The sequence below is a fragment of the Salmo salar genome, chromosome 15, assembly GCF_965601325.2.
Source record: "Salmo salar chromosome 15, fSalSal1, whole genome shotgun sequence".
In the NCBI taxonomy this organism is placed as follows: domain Eukaryota; kingdom Metazoa; phylum Chordata; class Actinopteri; order Salmoniformes; family Salmonidae; genus Salmo; species Salmo salar.
Window position 1 is genome coordinate 28,662,280 of NC_138305.1, and position 27,293 is coordinate 28,689,572.

At 43.8% G+C, this 27,293-nt stretch overlaps 2 protein-coding genes across 2 annotated transcripts; both read right to left on the minus strand.

The window, feature by feature from the left end:
- Window positions 1–51: 51 nt before the first annotated feature.
- On the minus strand, window positions 52–10,916 carry 7b2 (Neuroendocrine protein 7B2). The gene is given in 6 exon segments (NM_001140648.1): window positions 52–535; window positions 864–917; window positions 1,243–1,355; window positions 8,083–8,232; window positions 9,933–10,161; window positions 10,828–10,916. Coding segments are annotated over 6 exon segments (723 nt in total). The 5' UTR covers window positions 10,900–10,916; the 3' UTR covers window positions 52–430.
- A 4,139-nt stretch (window positions 10,917–15,055) lies between these two features.
- Window positions 15,056–23,258, minus strand: LOC106571104 (actin, alpha cardiac muscle). Its single transcript, XM_014143781.3, has 8 exons — window positions 23,123–23,258; window positions 19,896–20,049; window positions 19,535–19,663; window positions 18,969–19,164; window positions 18,093–18,254; window positions 16,996–17,187; window positions 15,965–16,146; window positions 15,056–15,310 (listed from the first exon to the last, which is right to left on the minus strand). Exons 2-8 carry the CDS (start codon window positions 20,022–20,024, stop codon window positions 15,167–15,169), a joined length of 1,134 nt encoding a protein of 377 aa, XP_013999256.1. The 5' UTR covers window positions 20,025–20,049; window positions 23,123–23,258; the 3' UTR covers window positions 15,056–15,166.
- Window positions 23,259–27,293: the final 4,035 nt, after the last annotated feature.

Sequence of the window (27,293 nt, forward strand, 5' to 3'; positions counted from 1 at the left end):
AGAGAAAATGATCAGAAAACAGCAAGAGACTTAGTTAAGGCTTGAGCCACAAAAAAAGCAAAACCATAGCAACTTGATTAAATGTATATCAAAACATCAACAGCATATTTGTTTGATAAAAACAGAAAATTTAGCTTCATAGGGTGAATCGTACACCACAGGCACACAAATAAACCGAGTATCAATAATTGATCAATTATTGATTGAGAACTGAAAATAGCAAGAGTATAATACCTTATTTGTTACACAAGTTGTACATATCAATAGACAGCTGTTACTGCATGTAACATTGTTAGTAGGCTACATAGTTCAACAAGATGTCATGGTGATAAAGTAGAATTTAGAGAACACTCCCAATACTTTTGTGAATATAGTTTCGTTTGAGTGACGTGACATGGTGGGGTAATAACTTTAGAACAGCAGGGTGTGTTCAGGTGGATGTTCTGTAGTCCTCCTCTTCTGGGTAGTGGGGAACAGACTTCTTGGCCACAACGTTGTCCAGTTTCTGACCCATCAGATAGGGGTTATTGACACTCTGGAATAAAAAGGGAGAAAATATGACATTGTATTGTGGTGCTGGGATTTTAAATAAAATCTTATTACATTCTTGAAAAAGGTGTCGATAAAGAGGTAAGCTATAGGTGTTCCAGAGGTGTTTGTGATCATTGACGGAGAAATGAAAGACAATGTAGTCCGGATTCAAAATTGACATTGGTCGGTCAACATGCAACATAATCTAGAAATGTGAGTTTAAAAAGGGCATTATCCCCTTCAGGGTATAACAACTCAATGGTGGTGATGTGGTTTCACAAAAACTATTTCTACAAAAGCTTAAACAAAAAAAACATAAAAGCTGTTATAACCCTTTGTCTTCTTTTGGGTCCTCCCTTCAGTTTCTGGTACAACAGTTCCTTGTTCTGAAATGACAAAGTTAGTTTAGTGACAAAGAATGTTTCTATTGTTTTAGAGCAAATTATTTTATTTTCTGTAATCATAAACACATAGCTTGAGCCTTTACAGGAACAAAGACCTTTCCATGGTTGACTTGTCTAGTGTCCACAGATGGGGTGTGGTGTCAGTTAATACAAGCGGAAAAACATTTCCTAAAAGAGGGTAAGGACATGGACTTATTCAATAGTACAGGGGGCACAGCTTTGTTGTAACCACCTGAGCCTAGTGGAGTAGGGTGAAGTTGCCCGTACACTCTGAAGGCAATTTTACCAAGTTGCCCTAGTCACTCACCCACTTAGCCAGAGCAGAGTAGTCATGTTCTGGGTCGAACAAGTGCTGATGCTTCTGGAACTCTCTGCTGAACTCTGCTGTGTCCGGGACGTTCTCCAGACAACCATCTGCAGCTACAGTACAAGCAAAGAGAGGACAGTCAAGCTTTTTCAAAATTGGATTTGTGTAACTCCTGCATCCGTCCATCGAGGTGGCGGCGAGGAGGGGGAATGTGGACAAAAATGCACTTCTATGAAATGACTCCTCCACTCGCGTCGTCAGGCAAATGATGTTTACAGGGGAAGGATCCACAAAATGAATGTGTAAAGTCAAAAACAAATGAAGTTAGTTCAAGACATTTTATAGATAAAAACAATATGCAACTTTTTCCCTTTTAAACGTGTGCAAGATTTTCTCCTCCGATAAAAACAGCTGATTCAAAGGGGGTGTGGCAGATATCAAAACTCCTCCGTGAAGGACTCCGGTAGGACACGCACGACTATCCTGATGGAACGTGGTTAGAGGGGAGGACACTAACAAACTGACATCGCCTCGACAACTCATCGGTTTCTGGGGCTACGGAGGAGAGGGGGTGGAGGATGGATTCTTTTCCCAAATGAGGAAAGGACATAGACAAGGCAAACCCTAGATTGATCTGCAGCAGTGGGGGCTCCTCAGAGGACCATCATCCTCAGTGAATATCATTTATTTATTGTAAAATGTGGATAAAGTCATCCTTTAAATAAAACTAAATATATTCACCTCACCAAATAATTGATTGAAACACTTTTACAATGAAGGTCTATAGTAGCCTCAACAGCACTCTATAGGGTAGCACCATGTATCTGGAGGACGGCTAGTTTCCGTCCTTCTCTTGGTATATTGACTTCATTACACAACCTAGGAGGCTTGTGGTTCTCACCCCCTTCCATATACTTGCACCGTAATTATAACAACTTCTGGAGGACATCCACCAACATATCAGAGCTCTTGCAGCATGAACTACATGTTGTCCACCCAATCAAAGGACCAGAGAATTAATCTAGTAGTGAAAGCATAAACTACAGCTAGCTAGCACTGCAGTGCATAACATATTGAGTAGTTGACTCAAAGACACAATAGTTGAACAGTTTAACAAATTATTTTTCAAAAATGAAGGCGAAGCAAGAGTCATTTTTTTCTCTCAATTAGCTAACAAATGCAGCTGGCTAGTTTAGTTTCTCAAACACCAGGCTCAAACAGAGGGATGCTATGTTAGTTAGCTGGCTATGACTATCCAACAACACTGGAACTCCAAGTCAAGGTAAGCTTTTATTAATTTATTGCCCCGGGGTCCACCGGTGTAACTGCTTACTGACTATACACTAATGTTACTGCATGATTGTAGCGGGTTTACTAACGCTTTAATTATATTAGCTATGTTGACTAAGACGTTACTTTAGCTAATATGGAGACAACGATGTAGGCTGTGTGTAGTGGTTATGACATGGTTTGGCTTGGAAAGGTTTTTTTTTTAACCTGGTCACATACAGCTGATGTGTTGTTCATTGAAGTCCACAAACAAAGGGAAAAAGTGAGAGGAGGAGAGTGCAGAGGCTAGAATGAATACAACGTGGCTGCTATGAAAGTGACTGTTTATGCGTGATCAGGGGTGTATTCATTCCACCAACTGTTGAAAAACATTACTTAAACAGAACCAAATGAAACGGGGATAAAAATACTCAATTTGTCCAATAGAAACTCTCGTTCGCAACTGTTGGAATAATGATTACACCCTTGATAAGCTAGACGCAGACAAGAGTGTGCAAGGCGGTATTGAATGTGTCACTGTATGTCCATGTGTCATTGTCGTCTCGACCTGCGTGCACCTACGTTGTAAACTTTCATTTGTAGGCTGTTGTAGCAACCTCATGATGGGTATAATGTGAGTATCATGTAGTAGCCTAAACCTATCGATGTTCCATTGAACTGGGTGAATGCAATATGAATGACAGTCATCCAACATGCTGTAATAGAAATAAGGCCATGCTGATAAAAATAATAATAATTGTACTCCATCACAAACGGCACTGACCGCCACTGATCTGCAGCTACAACAAGTCAGGGACAAGTACTAGGAGTATTCCTCAGATAGAACATACACGGCGACCTGGAGGGGAGGGCTGCCGTATTACCGGCTCTTAACCAACCATGCTATTTTGTTCGTTTTTTTGCGATGTTCGTAGCTTGTTTTCTTCATAATGTTGCTGCTACCGTCTCTTATGACCGAAAAGAGCTTCTGGACATCAGAACTGCGATTGCTCACCTCAAACTGGACGAAGAGTTCTTCAATGAGTTAGACGGGAGGGATGCACTACTACAGACACCCAACCAGGCCCAGATCCCCGTGATTCACTGGAGAGGGAAACGGAGATTGTGGAAAAAGATCAGGGTGCCTTGCAAGGATCAGGCAATGAGTGGCTAATCTGTCCTTGCCTTCCGTCCTGCTAGCTAATGTTCAATCGCTTGAAAATAAATGGGACAAGCTAAAAGCACATATATCCTACCAACGGGACATTAACTGTAATATCTTATGTTTCACCGAGTCGTGGCAGAACGACGACATTAAGAACATACAGCTGGCGGGTTATACACTATCGGTAGGACAGAACAGCAGCCTCTGGTAAGACACGGGGCGGGGGCCTATGTATGTGAACAACAGCTGGTGCACGATATCTAAGGAAGAGTCAGGGTTTTGCTCGCCTGAGGTAGAGTATCTCATAAGCTGTAGACCACAATATCTACCGAGAGAGTTTGTATTTTTCGTAGCTGTCTACATACCACCACAGACCGATGCTAGCACTAAAACCGCACTCAATGAGCTGTATTCCGCCATAAGCAAACAGGAAAACGCTCATCCAGAGGCGGCGCTCCTAGTGGCCGGGGACTTTAATGCAGGGAAACTTAAATCAGTTTTACTTCATTTCTATTAGCATGTTAAATGTGCAACCAGAGGGCAAAAAAATTATAGATCACCTTTAACCACACAGAGACGTGTACAAAGCTCTCCATTTGGCAAATCTGATTCCTGCTTACAAGCAAGAAGTAAAGCAGGAAGCATCAGTTGTCAGATGCTAAACTACAGGACTGCTTTGCTGTCACATACTGGAATATGTTCCAGGATTCTTCCGGTGGCATTGAGTACACCACATCAGTCACTGGCTTTATCAATAAGTGCATCGAGACGTCGTCCGCTCAGTGACTGTACGTACATAACCCAGCCAGAAGACATGGATTACAGGCAACATTTGCACTGAGCTAAAGAGTAGAGCTGCCGCTTTCAAGGAGCGGGACTCTAACCCAGAAACTTATAAGAAATCCTGCTATGCCCTCCAACGAACCATCAAACAGGCAAAGCTTCAATACAGGACTAAGACCGAATCGTACTACACCGCCTCCCGATGCGCGTTGGATGTGGCAGGACTTGCAAATTATTACAGACTACAAAGGGAAGCACAGCCGAGAGCTGCCCAGTGACACAAGCCGACCAGACGAGCTAAATAACTTAGTTGAAGTCAGAAGTATACATACACTTAGGTTGGAGTCATGAAAACTTGTTTTTCAACCACTCCACAGATTTCTTGCTGTAGTTTTGGCAAGTCGGTTAGGACATCTACTTTGTGCATGACAAGTAATTTTTCCAACTGATTACAGACAGGTTATTTCACTAGATCACAAATCCTGTGGGTCAGAAGTTTTACACTAAGTTGACTGCGCCTTTAACCAGCTTGGAAAATTCCAGAAAATGAAGTCATGGCTCTATAAGCTTCTGATAGGCTAATTGACATAATATGAGTCAATTGGAGGTGTACCTGTAGATGTATTTCAAGGCCTACCTTCAAACTCAGTGCCTCTTTGCTTGACATCATGGGAAAAACAAAAGAAATCAGCCAAGACCAAAGGAAAATAAAGATAATTGTAGACCTCCACAATTCTGGTTCATCCTTGAGAGCAATTTCCAAACGCATGAAGGTACCACGTTCATCTGTACAAACAATAGTACGCAAGTATAAACACCATGGGACCACGCAGCCGTCATACCACTCAGTAAGGAGACGAGTTCTGTCTCCTAGAGATGAACGTACTTTTGTGTGAAAACAAATCAATCCCAGAACAACAGCAAAGGACCTTGTGAAGATCCTGGAGGAAACAGGTACAAAAGTATCTATATCCACAATAAAACGAGTCCTATATCGACATAACCTGAAAGGCCGTTCAGCAAGGGAAAAGCCACTGCTCCAAAACCGCCAATAAAAAGGCAGACTACGATTTGCAACTGCACATGGGGACAAAGATCGGACTTTTTGGAGAAATGTCCTCTGGTCTGATGAAACAAAAATAGAGCCGTTTAGCCATAATGACCATCGTTATGTTTGGAGGAAAAAGGGGGAGGCTTGCAAGCTGAAGAACACCATCCCAACTGTGAAGCACGGGAAGCACAGCATCATGTTGTGGGGGTGCTTTGCTGCAGGAGGGACTGGTGCCCTTCACAAAATAGATGGCATCTTGAGGAATGACAAATATGTGGATATATTGAAGCAACATCTCAAGACATCAGTCAGGAAGTTTAAGCGTGGGTCTTCCAAATGCACAATGACCCCGAGCATACTTCAAAAGGTTGTGGCAAAATGGCTTAAGGACAACAAAGTCAAGGTATTGGAGTAGCCATCAAAGCCCTGACCTCAATCCTATAGAAAATGTGTGGGCAGAACTGAAAAAAAGTGTGCGAGCAACGAGGCCTACAACCTGACTCAGTTACACCAGCTCTGTCTGTAGGAATGGGCCAAAATTCACCCAACTTATTGTGGGAAGCTTGTGGAAGGCTACCTGAAACGTTTGACCCAAGTTAAAGAATTTAAAGGCAATGCTACCAAATACTAATTGAGTGTACGTAAACTTCTGACCCACTGGGAATATAAAATAAATAAAAGCTGAAATAAATAACTCCTATTATTCTGACATTTCACATTCTTAAAATAAAGTGGTGATCCTAACTGACCTAAGACAGGGAATTTTTAATAGGATTAAGTCAGGAATTGTGAAAAACTGAGTTTAAATGTACTTGGCTAAGGTGTATGTAAACTTCCAACTTCAACTGTATATGCTCGCGTCGAGGCAAGTAACACTGAAACATGCATGAGAGCATCAGCTGTTCCGGATGACTGATGACGCTCTCCGCAGCCGATGTGAGTAAGACCTTTAAACAGGTCAACATTCACAAGGCCGCAGGGCCAGACGGATTACTAGGACGTGTACTCCGAGCATGCACTGACCAACTGGCAAGTGTCTTCACTGACATTTTCAACCTGTCCCTGACAGAGTCTGTAATACCAACATGTTTCAAACAGACCACCATAGTCCCTGTGCCCAAGGAAGCAAAGGTAACCTGCCTACCGACATGTAGCACTCACATCTGTAGCCATGAAATGCTTTGAAAGGCTGGTCATGGCTCACATCAACACCATTATCCCAGAAATCCTAGACCCACTCCAATTTGCATAGCGCACAAACAGATCCACAGATGATGCAACCTCTATTGCACGCCACACTGCCCTTTCCGACCTGGACAAAAGGAACACCTATGTGAGAATGCTGTTCATTGACTACAGCTCAGCGTTCAACACAAAAGTGCCCTCAAAGCTCATCCCTAAGGACCCAGGGACTAAACACCTCCCTCTGCAACTGGATCCTAGACTTCCTGACAGAACACCCCCAGGAGGTAAGGGTAGGTAACACATCCACCACACTGATCCTCAACACACGGGCCCCTCAGGGGTGCGTGCCCAGTCCCCTTCTGTACTCCCTGTTCACTCATGACTGCACGGTCAGGCACAACTCCAACACCATCATTAAGTTTGCTGATGACAGGGGTCTAAGCCCCGACAATGATGAGACAGCCTATAGGGAGGAGGTCAGAGACCTTACCGTGTGGTGTGAGGACAACAACCTCTCCCTCAACGTGAGACTACAGGAAAAGGAGGACCGAGCACGTCCCATTCTCATCGATTGGGCTGTAGTTGAGAACTTAAAGTTCCTTGGCGTCCACAATTCTTTTTTTAACCTTTATTTAACTAGGCAAGTCAGTTAAGAACACATTTTTATTTTCAATGACGGCCTAGGAACAGTGGGTTAATGCCTTGTTCAGGGGCAGAATGACAGATCTTTCTTTACCTTGTTAGCTCAGGGATTCGATCTTGCAACCTTTCGGTTACTAGTCCAATGCTCTAACCACTAGACTACCTGCCACCCCAACAGCAACAAACTAACATGGTCTAAACACACCAAGACAGTCGTGAAGAGGGCACGACAAAACCTATTCCCCCTCAGGAGACTGAAAAGATTTGGCATTGGTCCTCAGAAGGTTCTACAGCTGCAACATCGAGAGCATCCAGACTGGTTGCATCCCTGCCTGGTATGGCAACTGCTCAGCCTTCCGACTGCAAGGTTAGTGCGTACAGCCCAGTACATCACCAGGACCAAGTTTCCTGCCATCCAGGACCTCAATACCAGACGGTGTCGTTTAAAAAGAATTGGGGCCGGTATTTTCTTTAAACTGCATTGTTGGTTAAGGGCTTGTAAGTAAGCATTTCACTGTAAGGTCTACATCTGTTGTATTTGGCGCATGTGGCAAATAACATTTGATACAGGGACAGAGAACCAACCATACAGAAACAAAGGATAAAGCCTCGCTGAGTGCTAGCCTGTTCCTGCTTTAGCTAACTTGAGGTCTTGCTGTCTTGCAAGACTAATGGTACTGAAAGTTAGGCACCAAGCCTAAAGGAGAAATCCTTGTCACAAACAGAAATATAGCCATTTGTTTACCCATCTTTCCTAGTGGACATGGGTTGGAAGGGTTGGGGTAGCCATGGTCCTCACTGAAGTATTTGGGGATGTTGTCCCCTGTCAGCTCAGCTACGATGTTGGGGATGTTTCCATAGGGACCCAGGTGCTGCAGCCCCTCATGGGCTCCTCCTAGTGGAGGAAACGGAATATGACAAGAATATATATTTTTAGTCATTACAGGGACAGAGACAGAGGGGGCATGTTTACTACCATTCTTACATTTTAGAGTGATGCTCCAGAAGTTGTTTAATTTCAGCCAGTAGTTTTGAAAGTGGCGCTCACGAGCCAAAACAGGTCCCCGTTTTCTGTGTAGCATGTCATCCAACTGTGTAGGACGTCAGCCAATTCATATATGTTTCACATTTGTTGTGCTTAAGATCCCAGACTGCTGCTTTAAAAATTTGATTAGCATAAGTCAAAAGTGAAATCAATATCAGAATACAATACTAAGTCTAGATGTTATTTCTGTACAGTGCATTCGTTAATTATTCAAACCCCGTCTCGGAGCTCTACAGTGTATGCCTTCACATTTTTTTATGTAACCTTTATTTAACTAGGTTAACTAGTTAAGAACAAATTCTTATTTACAATGACGTCTTACACCGGCCAAATAGATGACGCTTGGCCAATTGGGCGTCCTATAGGGCGGCGCACAATCACTGACGGTTGCGATACAGCCTGGAATCTAACCAGGGTGTCTGTAGTGAAGCCTCAAGCACTGAGATGCAGCGCCTTAGACCGCTGCGCCACGCGGGAGCCCATATCTTGTCCAATCAATTGAATTTACAACAGGTGGACTCCAATGAAGTTGTATAAACATCAAGGCTGATCAATGGAAACAGGATGCAGCTGAGCTCAATTTCAAGTCTCATAGCAAAGGGTCTGAATACATTTGTAAAAAAAAAAATCTAAAAGCCTGTTTTCACTTTGTCATTATGGGGTAGTGTGTAGACTGATGAGGGAAAAAACAATATTTAAGACATTTTAGAAGCAGGCTGTAACGTAGCAAAATGTGGAAAAAGTCAAGGAGTCTGAATACTTTGCAAATTCACTGTACATGTCCCATCTCCAAACACAATCCCAAGTACAGAAACCCAAGGCCAGAAATGTAAATGTGATCTCCACAATGGTACTGGGAACTATAACCATTGGCAAAACATTTTCTCGCTCCGAGATGCATGCCCTCTCTCCCACAGAATATATCCCCTCAATACTCCTGAACATTTGGCAGGAGCTTTGGTATAATATAAAATAGCTGACTTGCCGGTCCACATCGATGTAGACCTGTTATTAAACTCCATTATGGCCATGTACAAAATGGAACACTATAAAGTGCACTACTTTTGACCAGGGCCCATAACCCTATGAAGTGCACTACTTTTTACCATATGGGATGTCGCTGAGTGATTTATCCAAGGCTATGAACTGGACACAAGACAGATCTGTGGTGTAATTACTGGTAGGGAACATTTCAAAACAGATGTAATTTCATTTCACAATGGAAAATTGCCTGCAATAGAGTGGAGAGTATTTCTTAGACATAACCCATGTGCCAAATCATGACACACCCCAGATATACACAGACTAGGCTTGTGGTCTTACACGTCATACTGTTTTATAGGTATAGTGTTTGATTACTAAACAAGTCGTCAACCAAATTGTCAGATACAATCCAGTTTCTGTACTTTTTGCTTCATTGACAACCAAAAAAATTAAGATTAACAACAAGCCTGAAATATACTTTATGTCAAGCCAACTACTACAGCACTATGACTAAAACAGACAACTCCTTTAACTCATAGATTATTATTTTAAACCATGGACCCCACCTTGGATACTCTGGGGACCCACGATGTTGGTGGCCTGGTGAGCGGGGTACTCAACCCTGTGCCGAGCGATGCCAAGCTGCTCCATGGCGCCGTGTAGGAGGCGTTGAATGTCGGCCTCAGATACCTGGTCTGCCGTGCGGGGGCTCCGGGCCGATGCCAGCTCCGCCACGCACACCAGAACGCTCAGCAACACGGTTCTACTCAACCTGACCGTCGAACCCATCGCGGTCTGCAATAGAGAGACAAAAATATAACGTTGCTTATCAATCATGTTTTCAGTTGCATTTTTCTACTAAATACGTCGTTCTAATTATGTTTCAGAGGGATGTCCACCTGACAGAAACCATCATTAACCCACATATAAACAGTTGACTAACAGAAGGCAGGTGCAAATAGACACTTTTGTTGTTCCTTCCCCATGTAGGCTAATAATAAAATCACACCATTCGGCCATAGGAATCGCATTATGTCCAAATACAGCGGATGCCCAAATTTAATGTAGACATGGGCATAACCTAGAACTAACCTAATAAATACATTATTACGCAGGTACGCTAAGTGTTTATTTGTAAATCATGTCTAGAACATAAACACATGTAATATAGCCCAATACATTGCAAAATGTAGCATCCGTAATCCTAATTAACCATATAAAACAAAATCAACCTATATCTGGAATTAAGGCATACGTGCGTTTGCCTCTTTTCTGTGAAAACAAAAATGTGCGCCACCGGGCAAATATGCTACAGAGGCCGCAACAGTCATACATATTCTGGATATACCAATAAACGACATTCAACAGATGCAATATTTTTGATCTCATAGGCTACTGTTACACATATCGAAAAGGCCTACACGATATTTATCTGACTTTACGATGTATCGTTTTCCTTACGGTGTATCCTGGATGCGGCGAGAAAGAGCTTGTGATGCTGACGGATGATGCAGTCGTCGCTCCACGGATCATTACCTTACCGGCTCTTGCCAGGCACCAAAAAAAAAAATCCCTGGCATCTCCGTGAATGTCATTAAACAATGTCGATAATTTAGCGCATCAGGGTGGCGTTTTCGTGTGATTTACAAATTTAGTAGACAAACATGCAATAGCCTAAGCTGTGGCTAAAACAGTCGTCAATTTTAATAAATTTGACTCCAAAGAAAAATTAAAATAGGCCTATTTATTAAAACATTTAGTTTTACAGACATATTGGACAGGTGGGCTACAGGTAATATGTAAAGGGAAATAAATTAAATATTCAGTCAAAAAGGCTCCAAAGATATAACAGAATGTCTTTGCAATACAATATAACATTGATAAGACTCCATTTTTATCTTCAATGCAAAAATCGTAAAAACAATGACAACTGCCATATGGACCTTCACATGTGATGAATAGAACTCTATCCATTTGATGAGACTGGAGTCGTATGTCTCCTGCTCTTCCAGGGGGGTTCGGTACAGCTTTCCCCAAACCAGGAGACAGGCGGACACCGTCACTCAGCCTTTTGGCCGAAACACACCCAACGTTTCACCGAATCCATTCTGAGGGAAGTAAAGAAAGGGAGTTCATGGTTCCACCTATTATCAGTGGGGCAGGACCCAACCTTGCTCTTTTTTCCTTCACTTTGTACGAAAGAGAATAGCATACAAAATTACATTTTTGCCCTGACCTGGCCAACAGGGATGAAGAGGGACTGGAGCCTGGCCAACAGGGATGTGGGGGGGACTGGAGCCTGGCCAATAGGGATGTGGGGGGGACTGGAGCCTGGCCAACAGGGATGTGGGGGGGACTGGAGCCTGGCCAACAGGGATGTGGGGGGGACTGGAGCCTGGCCAACAGGGATGTGGGGGGGACTGGAGCCTGGCCAACAGGGATGTGGGGGGGACTGGAGCCTGGCCAACAGGGATGTGGGGGGGACTGGAGCCTGGCCAACAGGGATGTAGGGGGGGACTGGAGCCTGGCCAACAGGGATGTAGGGGGGACTGGAGCCTGGCCAACAGGGATGATGAGGGACTGGAGCCTGGCCAACAGGGATGTAGGGGGGACTGGAGCCTGGCCAACAGGGATGATGAGGGACTGGAGCCTGGCCAACAGGGATGAGGAGGGACTGGAGCCTGGCCAACAGGGAAGCAGGCTGTGGCTCAGGGCATAGACCACAGCCAGGTTACTGCTAGTCATCTGTTCTCAGCACACCTGAGAAAGGGAAAGAAAGGCAGAGAGGAAACAATTACATTATCTCTGCAGGAACTGTACCATACAGCAAGACATTTTGGATCAAAGCATCTGCTAAATTATACACGTCGCAATCTGGGAAACGCATTTAAATATATTTCACAGCACCGAACATGAGTCCCAAAATAGAATGGTAACTTAGCTCCCAGTATGTACGCATACTACAGCTTCTTCGAAGAGGTCAGGACCTTAATGGCACAGGAGCTGCTCTAAACACATTACCTGCGGGAGACCTTTGAGAGGAAATGGAGAAAGTGTCTGAGGAAGGCACAGTTCTTGTCAGGCAGTAGGCAGGGCAGCAGCTGGGTGGCCCGAGGTCCTCTCCTCCACCGTGGGCAGAAGCTGGGCCTTTAGCAGGGCAGAGTGGATGTCTAGGGAGGGGGAAAGAGAGGTTATGGAAGCGCCAGACAGAACAGCTTCAGTAGGCTGGCCACATTACAAGGGAGGGTTGTGGATAGGCAGGCTTCCCAGTGGTCCAGCTTAGCCTGTGAAATAGATGTAGCAGACAACAAAACAGGCTTGAGTTGAAGTCCAGTGGATCAACCACCATGACTCAGTTCCATTACACAAGAGTCATTGAATGAATGAGTCTTCTGTATGGGTGAGTTTACCCGCAATAACATCTGCTAAAATGTGTACGTGACGAATAAAATGTAATTTTGACTTGGCCCCCTGACGCTCAGTCTGAACATTACCAAGCATTTCTTTCAGTACGGTTTTGGAATCATAAGGACCTTCTTTCATATAAGTGTGAAATAATTTTAGAAACACAAAAAAATACAACTTCGTAGGGTTACTGTTCCCACACGGCCATATCTCCGTGTTACACAGACCGTTTACGGAAGACAGAGGGACCGCCTGTGTTAATTTTCTATCTAGCATGGTCCCCACACCTGGGTGTAATGGAAGAAGGCTGCCAGAGCCACTGAAAAATACTGTTGGCTGCAACTGTCATAGCCAGTTAGTTATTTATATATATAAATAACTAACTACATTTGTTAGGGTTAAACTGGATATTTGTTTGCATAACTTATATAATATACTGGAGAAGCTATGCTACATTATTAAGTATATAAACTACGGATAAGTCAACTGCTGAAGACAAGAACTACAACCGGTGACAGGAAGTGCGTCACGAGGCTGGGACCAGCCTGCACGCCGACGATAGGAGGAGCAAGTTTAAACCACGCTCCTCCTCCCTCTGACAGGCCAGCATTGAGCGGGAACTATCACTGTCAGAGTATATAAGAGAGAACAATAGGATGTGTCGCTCTCTTCTGTCTGCCCTGCGAGGTGTCACAGAGAGACCGTATACGAACGACATATTTACCATACACGTTAATTAAAGTACAAATAAATCAGAAGTTACTATGTGCTGACTATTTTGTTCTGATACCAGAAACGAATTGACGCAACTTTGACACATGTGTGATTGTTTTGATGTGATATGAAAGGGCTTTATTTCTAGAACCGTATCGCAATTGAGAAACGAGTCACACTTAGATGGAATATTTGGCTGTTCTGGCTGCCAGAGCCAGTCTACCTCTGAAAATAAATAACATGACGTCGTTGGACCTTAAAGCGTAACGGGCTCCGTAAGAGCACATCTTGGGCTACCACGACCCATGCATTTTACACCACAGAACCTATGGTTAAACTCACACCACTTACGGTCCTCAGACGAACAACAGAGCCAGAGTTTCTTAACAGGCCATTAGTACCAGCATGTTGGTGTTCACAATAATCCACATTGAAATGGATATGAATCATTTGTCACTTAAAAAATAAATAATAATAAAATAAATAAAATCAGGTATTGGAGGTCTATTGAAATTGTAACCGGTGTGTTCTTACCAGGGTAGCAGCCCATACTCAGCTATGTAGCACTGTGGCAAACTCTCCAGCGGCTCTCCAAACACCCGTTTTCACCAGTTTTATCCCATGAACCACACGAAGACGTTGCAAAACATAGGCATAGTGAAGTGGTTCGGCTCGATCTGAAATCTTAATATTTCTGTCACTTTTTTTTTTTCTGGTGAAAACGAAGCAGTCTTCCTAAATGTCATTGACCAGTAAATGCCAGGCAAACTATTTTAACACAATTGCTGCCGATTCTGAGAAGTCGCTAGTTGTTCCTGCTATTTAATTATTGCCATCAGAATCACCTGTAGCACTTTGAAAACACACCATTTAATTAAGCGCCTCTCTGGCAGATGCAATACATCCGTCAGACTGAGGGTGGCGTTGTAGTATCACGTTCAAAAACAAAGTAGTTCCGTCAAATACAAGCCAACCTGGGCCTGTTTTCTCAAAAGCATATTAAGGCTAAGTTAATCTTAGAACCAATGGATCCTAATGGTTCCAACGATGAATTTATCCTTAAGATGTTTTTTTGGGGAAACCGGCCCCCGACTATTATTTCAGATGAGGTAAACTGGCTAAATGAAGGGTTACTGCTTGTCAGAGGCTTGATGAAAAGGGCATGGATGTGCTGGGATGCAAGAAGGTTGTGGCCTAACTTTCAGGAATGGGTCACGGTGGGTTTGTTTTCTAGGGTTGGAATCGTTGAAATCTATGGGCACACTTTTACTGTCATCTTGTTTTGGTAGAAATGCTTATGATTCCTCATGTGGTTGATTGATTATTTACAACAGTTCATGTTACTTAGGCTGTGTTTACAAAGGCAGCCCAATTGTTGGTAAAAGGGCTGATCTGATTGGTCAAAAGACCAATGGGGGGGTCGGAGTGGGGAGGGGGAGTCTGAAGAGGGCGGTCTGTGTAAACACAGCCTCAGGGCCCAGATAGTCAAATTATAATGAAGATCAGACAACACTATTTTATGTATTCTGAATGTGTTCCCTCAAACCGAACAGACATCCAACAACAATGCTTATTGTTACAAGCAACTATTTTATTACAACAGAACATGTATATACAGTACAAAGGCAGACAACAGAAGGAGGGTGTATGTGTATGGAGGAGGTGTGGGGAGATGGGATGTTTAGAAGCACTTCCTGTGGACGATGGAAGGGCCGGCCTCGTCGTACTCCTGCTTACTGATCCACATCTGCTGGAAGGTGGAGAGAGAGGCCAGGATGGAGCCGCCGATCCACACAGAGTACTTACGCTCGGGGGGAGCGATGATCTAGAGGAGGAGAAGAGAGGAGGAGGTGGAGGAGATGTGGAGGGTTGGTTAAGAACTCAGAGGCTAAGGTTCTTTGCTGCTCAGTGCACAAGTGTTGCTTATTTAAATCAGAGCTGTGGGTATACAGAGTTAGCCATTCTAGTCAAAATGCAATTTAGCATGTTATTGTAGTGAAGTGTATGGAAAGAGGGTTGGTTAAGAACTCTTCAGAAGTCTTATGTGCTCTCTAGCACAGTGGACAGAGAGTGTTGCTGATTTCAACCAGCGTTGTGTGTGTACAGTATTAGGCAAACATGGTTTGTTATTTAAAGTAAAGGATAGTTGGCTGAACATGGAGGATAGTGGGGCAACTCCTGTAAACCTACAGCCTATCCACGGCTCTGACATTGTTGGAAATAGTCAATGTTCCAATGTCCATACTACCATACCACATAGAATACACGTCCAAGACATGGCTTCATTCATTAGTACACTAATGTGGACATCAGGGTTGGGGTCAATTCCATTTCAATTCAGAAAATACACCAAATTCCAATATCAAATCCTAATTTTCCTAAGTGAAAAGCATAGGAGAGAATTGAAATGGAATTGACTCCAACCCTGGTGGACATTGGAACCTAGTTCCTCCTGTGTTGAATAGAAATGTTCCCCCACCTTGATCTTCATAGTGCTGGGGGCCAGAGCGGTGATCTCCTTCTGCATACGGTCAGCAATACCAGGGTACATGGTGGTACCGCCGGACAGGACATTGTTGGCGTACAGGTCCTTACGGATGTCAATGTCACACTTCATGATGCTGTTGTAGGCGGTCTCATGGATACCAGCGGACTCCATACCTGAGCAGGTGAGATGAGAAGAGACACTTGGTGAGCAACGACACCTCCACAGACAGGACGTAGGTGACCAACAGGAGTTAGACATGTAAGGAATAGATAAATGATGCTTACATTAAATGGCTATGTGTGTGGAATCTAACAGTAACAGAATGGCAATGTCCATTGGACACTAAAGGACAGTGTTGTGACATGTATGGCAGGGAGGGCCTAGTGTCTGCAAGTTTTTGGTCTTTCCTGTTCCTTACTAATTAGACCTTAATTCATCAATCAAATAAAAGGGAGGATTGAAAACCCACAGACACTCTTCCCTCCGTGGAATGAGTTTGCCACGTGATGTATGGCAACATGGAGTCAAATCTGAAAGTAAGTGTGTGAAGAGATACATGGTAAGGTGAACATGGTCTACTGTAGAGAAACCAGAGATACAGTGAGAGAGAGAGAGAAAAAGCATTTGAAAACAAATCCAATTTTGATAAACTCCCATAAGATGGATTTGTGACCTGTTGCCACAAGAAAAGGGCAACCAGTGAAGAACAAACACCATTGTAAATACAACCCACATTGTAAATACAACCCATATTTATGTTTATTTATTTTCCCTTTCGTACTTTAACTATTTGCACATCATTACAACACTATATAGACATAATATGACATTTGAAATGTCTTCATTATTTTGGAACTTTTGTTACTGTAATGTTTACTGTTACATTTGTATTGTTTATTTCACTTTTGTTTATTATCTATTTCACTTGCTTTGGCAATGTTAACATATGTTTCCCATGCCAATAAAGCCCCTTAAATTACATTGAAATTGAATTGAATTGAGAGAGAGCGAGAGATACGCACCAATGAAGGAAGGCTGGAAGAGAGTCTCTGGGCAACGGAAACGCTCGTTACCAATGGTGATGACCTGACCGTCGGGCAGCTCGTAGCTCTTCTCCAGAGAGGAGGAGGAGGCAGCGGTGGCCATCTCATTCTCAAAGTCCAGGGCCACGTAGCACAGCTTCTCCTTGATGTCCCGCACGATCTCACGCTCGGCTGTAGTGGGGAGATTCAGGGTGTTGGTGAATCAAGTCCAACGTTAGATGCTACATAGAGCCTCATATACGCTACATAGAGCCTCATAGACGAGTACATAGAGCCTCAAAGACGCTACATAGAGCCTCAAAGACGCTACATAGAGCCTCAAAGACGCTACATAGAGCCTCAAAGATGCTACATAGAGCCTCATAGACGCTACATAGAGCCTGAGACGCTACATAGAGCCTGAGACACTACATAGAGCCTCATAGACGCTACATAGAGCCTGAGACGCTACATTGAGCCTCATAGACTTCTGAAGGTAATTGGTTGCAGCAGATCTTATTTAGGGGCTTCATAGCAAAGGGGTGAATACATATACACGCACCACTTTTCCGTTTTTTTATTTATTTTTTAAAACCAAATAAAAATCTATTTAAATTACTGGTTGTAATACAACAAAATAGGAGAAAACGCCAAGCGGGATGAATACTTTTGCAAGGCACTGTATACCACGGCTAAGGGCTGTTCTTAACCACGACGCAACGTGGAGTGCCTGGATGCAGCCATTAGCCATGGTATATTGGCCATATACCACAAACCTCCGAGGTGCCTTATTGCTATTATAAACTGCTTACCAACGTAATTAGAGCAGTAAAAATAAATGTTTTGTCATACCTGTGGTATACGGTCTGATATACCATGGCTGTCAGTCAATCAGCATTCAGTGCTCGAACCACCCAGTTTATAATAAATAACATATTATAGATAGGCTTATCTTGATGTTGGTTGAATCCTAGTATACTAAATAACATATCATAGATAGGCTTATACTTTATCTTACCAAGATCATGTTCTCTCAACTTGTCTCTGTATAATGTGATCCTGTCTATAGAAATCTTGGTTCTTGGTGGCCATCTTACCGGTGGTCACAAAGGAGTAGCCGCGCTCAGTCAGGATCTTCATCAGGTAGTCAGTGAGGTCGCGACCGGCCAGATCCAGACGCATGATGGCATGGGGCAGAGCATAACCCTCATAGATGGGTACGTTGTGGGTCACACCATCACCAGAGTCCAGCACAATACCTGAGGAGAGGATGGATTATCAGATGAGGAAGGAGGTGGACACAGACCTGCTGCTTTTCACGTATAGCTTGTGGTTGGATGTCTTGTGAGACTGCAATGGATCACTACCCTTAAAGTGTCTAAATCAGGCCTGGGCAACTCCAGTCCATTGGGGGCCTGATTGGTGTCACACTTTTGCCCCAGTCCCCAGCTAACACACCTGACTCCAATAATCACCTAATCATGATCTTCAGTTTAGAATGCAATTAGTTTAAATCAGCTGTGTTTGTTAGGGTATGGGGGGAAAGTGTGACACCAATCAGGCCCCCAATGGACTGGAGTTGCCCAGACTTGGTCTAAAGAACATTATGTGAGTAATGTAAACAGCACTTATTAATGTCAAACCATGTCGTCATAGGAGTAGAAAATATTGTGCCTGTAGCATTATACCATTTGTTTATTGTGTATATGGTATTGTGGTATGGTATTTATTGTGTATATGGTATTGTGGTATGGTATTTATTGTGTATATGGTATTGTGGTATGGTATTTATAGTGTATATGGTATTGTGGTATGGTATTTATTGTGTATATGGTATTGTGGTATGGTGTTTATTGTGTATATGGTATTGTGGTATGGTATTTATTGTGTATATGGTATTGTGGTATAGTATTTATTGTGCATATGGTATTGTGGTATGCAATGTGATAGTCGGGTGTCCTGTGGAATCTCACCGGTGGTACGACCGGAGGCGTACAGGGACAGCACAGCCTGGATGGCGACATACATGGCGGGGACGTTGAAGGTCTCAAACATGATCTGGGTCATCTTCTCCCTGTTGGCCTTGGGGTTCAGGGGGGCCTCAGTGAGCAGGGTGGGGTGCTCCTCAGGGGCCACGCGCAGCTCGTTGTAAAAGGTGTGGTGCCAGATCTGATGGAAGAAGGAGGAGAGAGATGGTCAGAGAAGTTCTGGAGAACAGAACACATTGTGAGATAGAAAAAGATTTCGCTGTCCCATTGGAAGTCATGTTGTTTTGCATAATGTAGCCATAAAATATTTCCTATATTCCTTTTTTTTTGTTTTATACATTTTTAATATGGATGTGTTATGTGTGTTGAAATATCGTCATATCTTAAGTTTCATAAGGCTATTTGCATCATATTGGATAGTATCCCAAGTGTCATTAGCTTCTTGTCTCTAAGTATATGTGTATCTTGAGATATGAAGTTCTGCTTTTATCATCTTACGATCATTCACAAATGTCTAATATCTCTAGTAGCGTCTTGTCTCTGGGACCCACCTTCTCCATGTCGTCCCAGTTGGTGATGATGCCGTGCTCGATGGGGTACTTCAGAGTCAGGATACCTCTCTTGCTCTGAGCCTCGTCTCCCACATAGCTGTCCTTCTGTCCCATACCCACCATCACGCCCTGTATAGAGATCAAACACGGTCAGGAGAGTTCACAATACGCACAACACATTAATTGAACTTTACGCAAACTTTTACGCATGGCTAGATGTGGGTCTCATTACCAACGCAACGCTACAAACGTAAACTGCACTACATTATCTAAATATAGTCTAGTATCTTTAACGTCATGACCTAAGTAAACAAACAAATCAGTTAGTAACGGCCAACGGCTATCCGTTTTTTTAGCATACCTGGTGACGGGGACGTCCAACGATTGATGGGAACACAGCGCGGGGAGCATCATCACCGGCGAACCCAGCCTTGACGAGGCCAGAGCCGTTGTCGCACACGAGGGCGGTAGTCTCGTCGTCGTCACACATGATTGGTCTTGATTCAGATGGCCTTCTGTTAGGAGGAGAGACACGTTGGTAAGAGCTCTGTCTGAGCACGTTAACACTGTGATGTACATAGATACAGTATTTACCCAAGTTTATCTATCTATAGAAAACACCATGTACATTAGTTGAGGCTACCACTGCATTAACAGTTACATTTATGCACTATTGCTACAGTGCCTTCGGGAAGTATTCAGACACCTATAAGTTTTCCAGATTGTTACATTACAGCCTTATTCTAAAATGTATTAAATTGTATTTTCCTCATCAACCTACACACAATATCCGATAATGACAAAGCAAAAACAGGTTTTTAGAAATGTTTGCTAATTTATAAAATTTAAAACTGAAGTATCACATTTACATACACTACCGTTCAAAAGTTTGGGGTCACTTAGAAATGTCCTTGTTTATGAAAGAAAAGCTCATTTTTTTGTCCATTAAAATAACATCAAATTGATCAGAAATACAGTGTAGACATTGTTAATGTTGTAAATGACTATTGTAGATGGAAACGGCTGTTTTTTTATGGAATATCTACATAGGCATACAGAGGCCCATTATCAGCTCGTGTTCCAATGGCACATTGTGTTAGCTAATCCAAGTTTATCATTTTTAAAAGGCTAATTGATCATTAGAAAACCCTTTTGCAATTATATTAGCACAGCTGAAAACTGTTGTTCTGATTAAAGTAGAAATAAAACTGGCCTTCTTTAGACTAGTTGAGTATCTGGAGCATCAACATTTGTGGGTTCAATTACAGGCTCAAAATGGCCAGAAGCAAAGCCTTTCTTCTGAAACTCGTCAGTCTATTCTTGTTCTGAGAAATAAGGCTATTCCATGCGAGAAATTGCCAAGAAACTGAAGATCTCATACAACGCTGTGTACTACTCCCCTTCAGATAACTGAGTAAACTGGCTCTAACCAGAATAGAAAGAGGAGTGGGAGGCCCCGGTGCACAACTGAGCAAGAGGACAAGTACATTAGAGTGTCTAGTTTGAGAAACAGACGCCTCACAAGTCCTCAACTGGCAGCTTCATTAAATAGTACCCGCAAAACACCAGTCTCAACGTCAACAGTGAAAAGGCGACTCCGGGATGCTGGCCTTCTAGGCAGAGTTGCAAAGAAAAAGCCATATCTCAGACTGGCCAATTAAAATAAAATATTAAGATGGGCAAAAGAACACAGACACTGAACAGAGGAACTCTGGCTAGAAGGCCAGCATCCCAGAGTCGCCTCTTCACTGTTGACGTGAAAAAAATGATTGAATCCGTTTTAGAATAAGACTGTAACGTAACAAAATGTGGAAAATGACAAAGGGTCTGAACACTTTCCGAAGGCACTGTACAGTACATTTAGGAATCAGTTACGTTAAAGACATCCTCCAAGGAGGTGACTGGTGAATTAATATGTTATCATTATTGTTTAATATAATGCCTAATGTGCCATGATATAGTTTTTTTTATGTTGTCGTAATTTCAGTATTTTAAAGTGCAAATAAATTGAAATGTTCCTAGAAATAACTTTTCAAAAGTGTTATTGAAATAACCTAGTACTCTTACTGACCACTGATAACAAATCTTCTCCCTCTTTGTCAGAGCTGCCCTGTAAAGCCAAACAGGGACATAGTAGAGCCCCCCCACACTACTGTCTCTATTCTTAACCATGGCCCTTGTCATTCCAAACAGCAGCCACACGGAACACTACCTTCTCCCCTCTCTCCTCATCCTCCCCTCTCTCCTCATCCGCCCCTCTCTCCTCCTCCTCCCCTATCTCTAACAGAGCTATGTCACAGCTGAAGTAGCTTGTCTGTTGACAAGTAACAGTGGTGGCCAAGTAACTGTCGGCACAATAGTAACTCCTGTATGCTTTGTAGGGGAGCTGGAGAGCATGTGTTACTGTCCCTCTATTCCTCCACCCAACCTCCTCTTAATCTATCTATCCCTCCATACTCCTGTTACTGTCCATCTATCCCTCCCTGCTTTCCTCTATCTATCCCTCCATACTCCAGTTACTGTCCCTCTCCATCCCTCTCTTCAGCCAGCCTTGGTCTGACAGCTCCCTTCAGAGCATGTGTTTCTGTCCCTCCAGTCCATCTTTCCATTACATCCCCCTCTCCCTCTATCCCTCTATTCCTCAATCCATTATCCTCTTGCTGTATCTTTCCATCGCTTCATCCCTCCTTCCCTGCCAGCCAGCCAACCAACCAACCAGCCAACCAACCAACCAACCAGCCAACCAACCATCCATCCAGCCAACCGGCCAGCCAGCCCTGGCATGACAGCTCCCTTCATTGGTAGATGTGTCCAGTGGTCAGAAGTCTGGAGGCCTGGCGCTCCACAGCGGGCGATCTGTTCGTCTGTCTGACCCCCTGGTCAATCCACCAGAGCCACAGATCAATGTTCACACGTGTTGCCACCAGCATGGCCTGTCAATCAATGACAACAAGCCTAGCTGCTGCAGACTGCTGAACTACATGCACTGTCTTCCTGTCTCCCCATTCAGCTCCTTTCAGCTCTCTTTCTTTCTCCACCCTTTATTCCTTCTCTCAACAACCTCAAAACATCATTCTCTCACAGCCAATTAGAAGTAGACAGACATCCGTTGTAGGCATTAACTCTACATGTGGTGATGTGCTCTCTCTTTCAACCACAGCAGCAGCTCCCGGCTGATAAACCAACATCCTTCTTCCCTTTCCAAAACCACAACAACACAGCGGCACCATGCTTCCCAAGAGTAGCTCACAAAAGTGTGAATCCTTCCTAACACCACCAAGTCATCTAGCCATCCTCCTCTCCCCTCTCTCTGTCGTCTCTCTGAAGTAGTGGTAGTCCAATAGTGAAATACATCTTCTACAAGCACAGGGCAGTACTGAGTCCAATAGAGAAACAGTGTTATAGACAGTACTGAGTCCAATAGAGAAACAGTGTTATAAACAGTACTGAGTCCAATAGAGAAACAGTGTTATAGACAGTACTGAGTCCAATAGAGAAACAGTGTTATAGACAGTACTGAGTCCAATAGAGAAACAGTGTTACCGATCCGTACTGGAACAGGAACAATAACAGAAGGAAGACACTCACCAAGTTGTACGCCAAGACTGGAGTTTCCACTGGGACAAAGGGTGAGGGTGAAAGGTGTCCCTTAAATATTCCCCCTTTGTCCCGGGGCCGGGGGCCTGGGGCCTGTGGGCGGGACCAGGAGTTCACAGAAGCCCAAATAAGAGCTGCTAGATAAACGGTTCACTAGAAAGTCTATCCTGTGTCACTCAGGGCCTTCTTTGTGACGGAACGCCATCTAAAACTGAGTGTTGTTACCTAGGAGACGGAGGGTTCTAGTCCCGCCCCCTGACTGGCTGGCTGGTACAAAAATAACAATTGGTTGGCAGAGTGAACTGAAAGGGATTATTTCTAGATTTTTTCCCATTATAGTGTTATGGTTGATTATAGTTGTGTCATGATGAAGTAGGTGTTAACAGACTGACCTTTGAAGACCTGTGATTAGCTCAGACCATTCATGACCGTATTCAGATACATTAAAACTGTCAAGGAATTTATGGCCCTTCCTATTGGTGGAGCTAAAATAATTTACTGTTGTATCAGATTTGACCCTGTTTGTTATTGTGTTATAAAGGAGAGAAAATTAAGTGAAAAGAATGGAGGACACACAATTAATCGCCATGTTTTTACATAATTTGCATATTCATTTGCATATTGATAATGATTATAAATGACTAAAGCATACATTGAGAGTGTTGATATTTTTATTTTGTGTATGAATGTATCTCAAATAGCCTACAAGTGTTGTCACTGAATGTGACAGAAGCTTATTTATCCGTCAGGTCTGTTATCATGTTGATGAATGGCATGATTTGTTTACCCTATCCCACACCTTTTGGCTCATAACAGACAAGCAAACCATTATTTATTCACATCAATCATGACTGACTCCTTACTGGCTGTCATCTCATCCCAACACGGAGTGAAATGTTGAAGTCACAACTTAACACAGACACTGTATTTTATTTACATAGCATAACTGAAACTTGAAGCTTGAAATTTCATCTCCATTCACTGAAACTATCCTCCTATCCATGACCGAGATACAGTCACGTTATAATGACTAAGCTGAGATATGGGGTGTCTGTCAGAGAGGGTAGATGATGTGGGGGTGTAACTTTAGACCTCCTAGGGGGTCTGCTGATAGGGCCTGTGGTAGGGTAGGGCCTGTGGTAGGGTAGGGCCTGTGGTGGGGTAGGGCCTGTGGTGGGGTAGGGCCTGTGGTGGGGTAGGGCCTGTGGTGGGATAGGGCCTGTGGTGGATAGGGCCTGTGGTGGGGTAGGGCCTATGGTGGGATAGGGCCTGTGGTCGGATTGTGTCTGTGGTGGGATAGCATCTGTGGTGGGATTGTGTCTGTGGTGGGTAGTGTCTGTGGTGGGATAGTGTCTGTGGTGGGATTGTGTCTGTGGTGGGATTGTGTCTGTGGTGGGCTGTGTCTGTGGTGGGATAGTGTCTGTGGTCAGATAGCATCTGTGGTGGGATAGGGTCTGTGGTGGGATAGCGTCTGTGGTGGGATAGTGTCTGTGGTGGGATAGTGCCTGTGTATATTTGCCAACCAAGAGCCGTTGTGGAATGTTTGAGAGTGAGGACCCAAAAATATGCCAGACAGCTGAGAGGAGGAGGGGGCAAAGGAGGGTAGGAAGGGGGGGTTAGAAGTTAAGAGGGGGGAGGGAAGTGAAAGAGAGAGAGACACACAGAGAATGATAGAGAGAGAGAGAGAGAGAGAGAGGAGTAATGGGGTTGGAAGCCAAGAGAGAGGAGAGAGGAGGGGATAACAATCAGTGTCCAGAGTCCAGACCCTCCTCTCTCTCCGTCTGCTTGGCTCAACGTGTCTTGGGGCCAGCCTGTGGCAGCAGCCGGGTGATAGCCTCTTTCCGATTGGCTCCTCTCTCTCCTTTTAGGGGCATGCTGGGTAACAGGGGTCGGCGGCTGCACATTGTGGAAGCTTCCGGAAGTAACGTACTCTGCCCCAGCTCCTTATTAGTCACCTCCCTCCATCCCCCCATACACTCTGGCTTTGTATCTTATCAGGAGACAGAGAAGGTTTTTTCAATATAGAATCTTGGGCCGGTAAGGCCCAATAGGAATGCGAGGACCCCCCACCGTCACCATTTTGAACTGCGGTATTCCATGTGTAGCTGCTGTACTGTGTGTGTTGTGATGTTGATGTACCCAAAGGGAGTGTCTCTAGCCAACCTACTTTAATATGTCTATTCTAAGCATTTACACAAGATAACTGTTTAAAACCAAGGCTTCCTACAACTCTTCTTGTACCTATGTTGGAGAATAATAGCTAGGTTAAATACATATTGAGAAACTATTGTAAAGTGGTTGTTCCACTGGATATCATAAGGTGAATGCACCAATTTGTAAGTCGCTCTGGATAAGAGCGTCTGCTAAATGACGTAAATGTAAATGTAAATGTAAATCTCCTGGTGAATCTCTTCACACAACAACACTACTTCACAACTCTCATTGTTGTAGTCTCTCTTAAGAACAAAAGGTCACATTGTTTTAGAAATGTATCATGACAGTATAGATACCTACACCTGTCTAGTCATCTAAATGGGAGAGATGAGAGATGGTGGAAGGATGGCGAGGTGTTGTGTGTTACACTATGTCCCGTTTCAGACAGTGAACCAACACTATGAGGTATTGGCCTGACCGTGTTCCATCACGATTATGTGAGAGCATTTCTCTGTCTGCGTCCTAAATGGGACCATTCTCCCTATGTAGGGCACTACATTGGACCAGAGCCCTAGACCCTATTTCCCTAAGCCCGTATGGTCCTGGTCCAAAGAAATGCACACTAGTTAATAGAGTGGCATTGGGATGCAACCACAGTATAGTCTCACTGGATACCGTGATGAGGAGAGGCTAGGGGGCTATATTTACTAGATACCGTGATGAGGAGAGGCTAGGGATATATTTACTAGATACCGTGCTGTGGAGAGGATAGGGGATATATTTACTAGATACCGTGCTGTGGAGAGGATAGGGGATATATTTACTAGATACCGTGCTGAGGAGAGGCTAGGGGGGTATATTTACTAGATACCGTGCTGTGGAGAGGCTAGGGGGCTATATTTACTAGATACCGTGATGAGGAGAGGCTAGGGGATATATTTACTAGATACCGTGCTGTGGAGAGGATAGGGGATATATTTACTAGATACCGTGCTGTGGAGAGGATAGGGGGGTATATTTACTAGATACCGTGCTGTGGAGAGGCTAGGGGGTATATTTACTAGATACCGTGCTGTGGAGAGGATAGGGGATATATTTACTAGATACTGTGCTGTGGAGAGGATAGGGGATATATTTACTAGATACCGTGCTGTGGAGAGGATAGGGGATATATTTACTAGATACCGTGATGAGGAGAGGATAGGGGGGTATATTTACTAGATACCGTGTTGAGGAGAGGCTAGGGGATATATTTACTAGATACCGTGCTGTGGAGAGGCTAGAGGGGTATATTTACTAGATACCATGATGTGGAGAGGCTAGGGGGGGTATATTTACTAGATACCGTGATGAGGAGAAGCTAGGGGGGGTATATTTACTAGATACCGTGCTGAGGAGAGGCTAGGGGATATATTTACTAGATACCGTGATGTGGAGAGGCTAGAGGGGTATATTTACTAGATACCGTGCTGAGGAGAGGCTAGGGGATATATTTACTAGATACCGTGCTGTGGAGAGGCTAGGGGGGGTATATTTACTAGATACCGTGATGAGGAGAGGCTAGGGGGTATATTTACTAGATACCGTGATGAGGAGAGGCTAGGGGGTATATTTACTAGATACAGTGATGAGGAGAGGCTAGGGGGGTATATTTACTAGATACCGTGATGAGGAGAGGGTAGGGGATATATTTACTAGATACTGTGATGTGGAGTCGCTAGGGGGGTATATGTACTAGATACCGTGCTGTGGAGAGGCTAGAGGGGTATATTTACTAGATACCGTGATGAAGAGAGGATAGGGGGCTATATTTACTAGATACCGTGCTGTGGAGAGGCTAGGGGGGTATATTTACTAGATACCGTGCTGTGGAGAGGCTGGGGGGGTATATTTACTAGATACCGTGCTGTGGAGAGGCTGGGGGGGTATATTTACTAGATACCGTGATGAGGAGAGGATGGGGGGGGGGGTATATTTACTGGGGGTTATCACAGCAGTAGATAGAGAG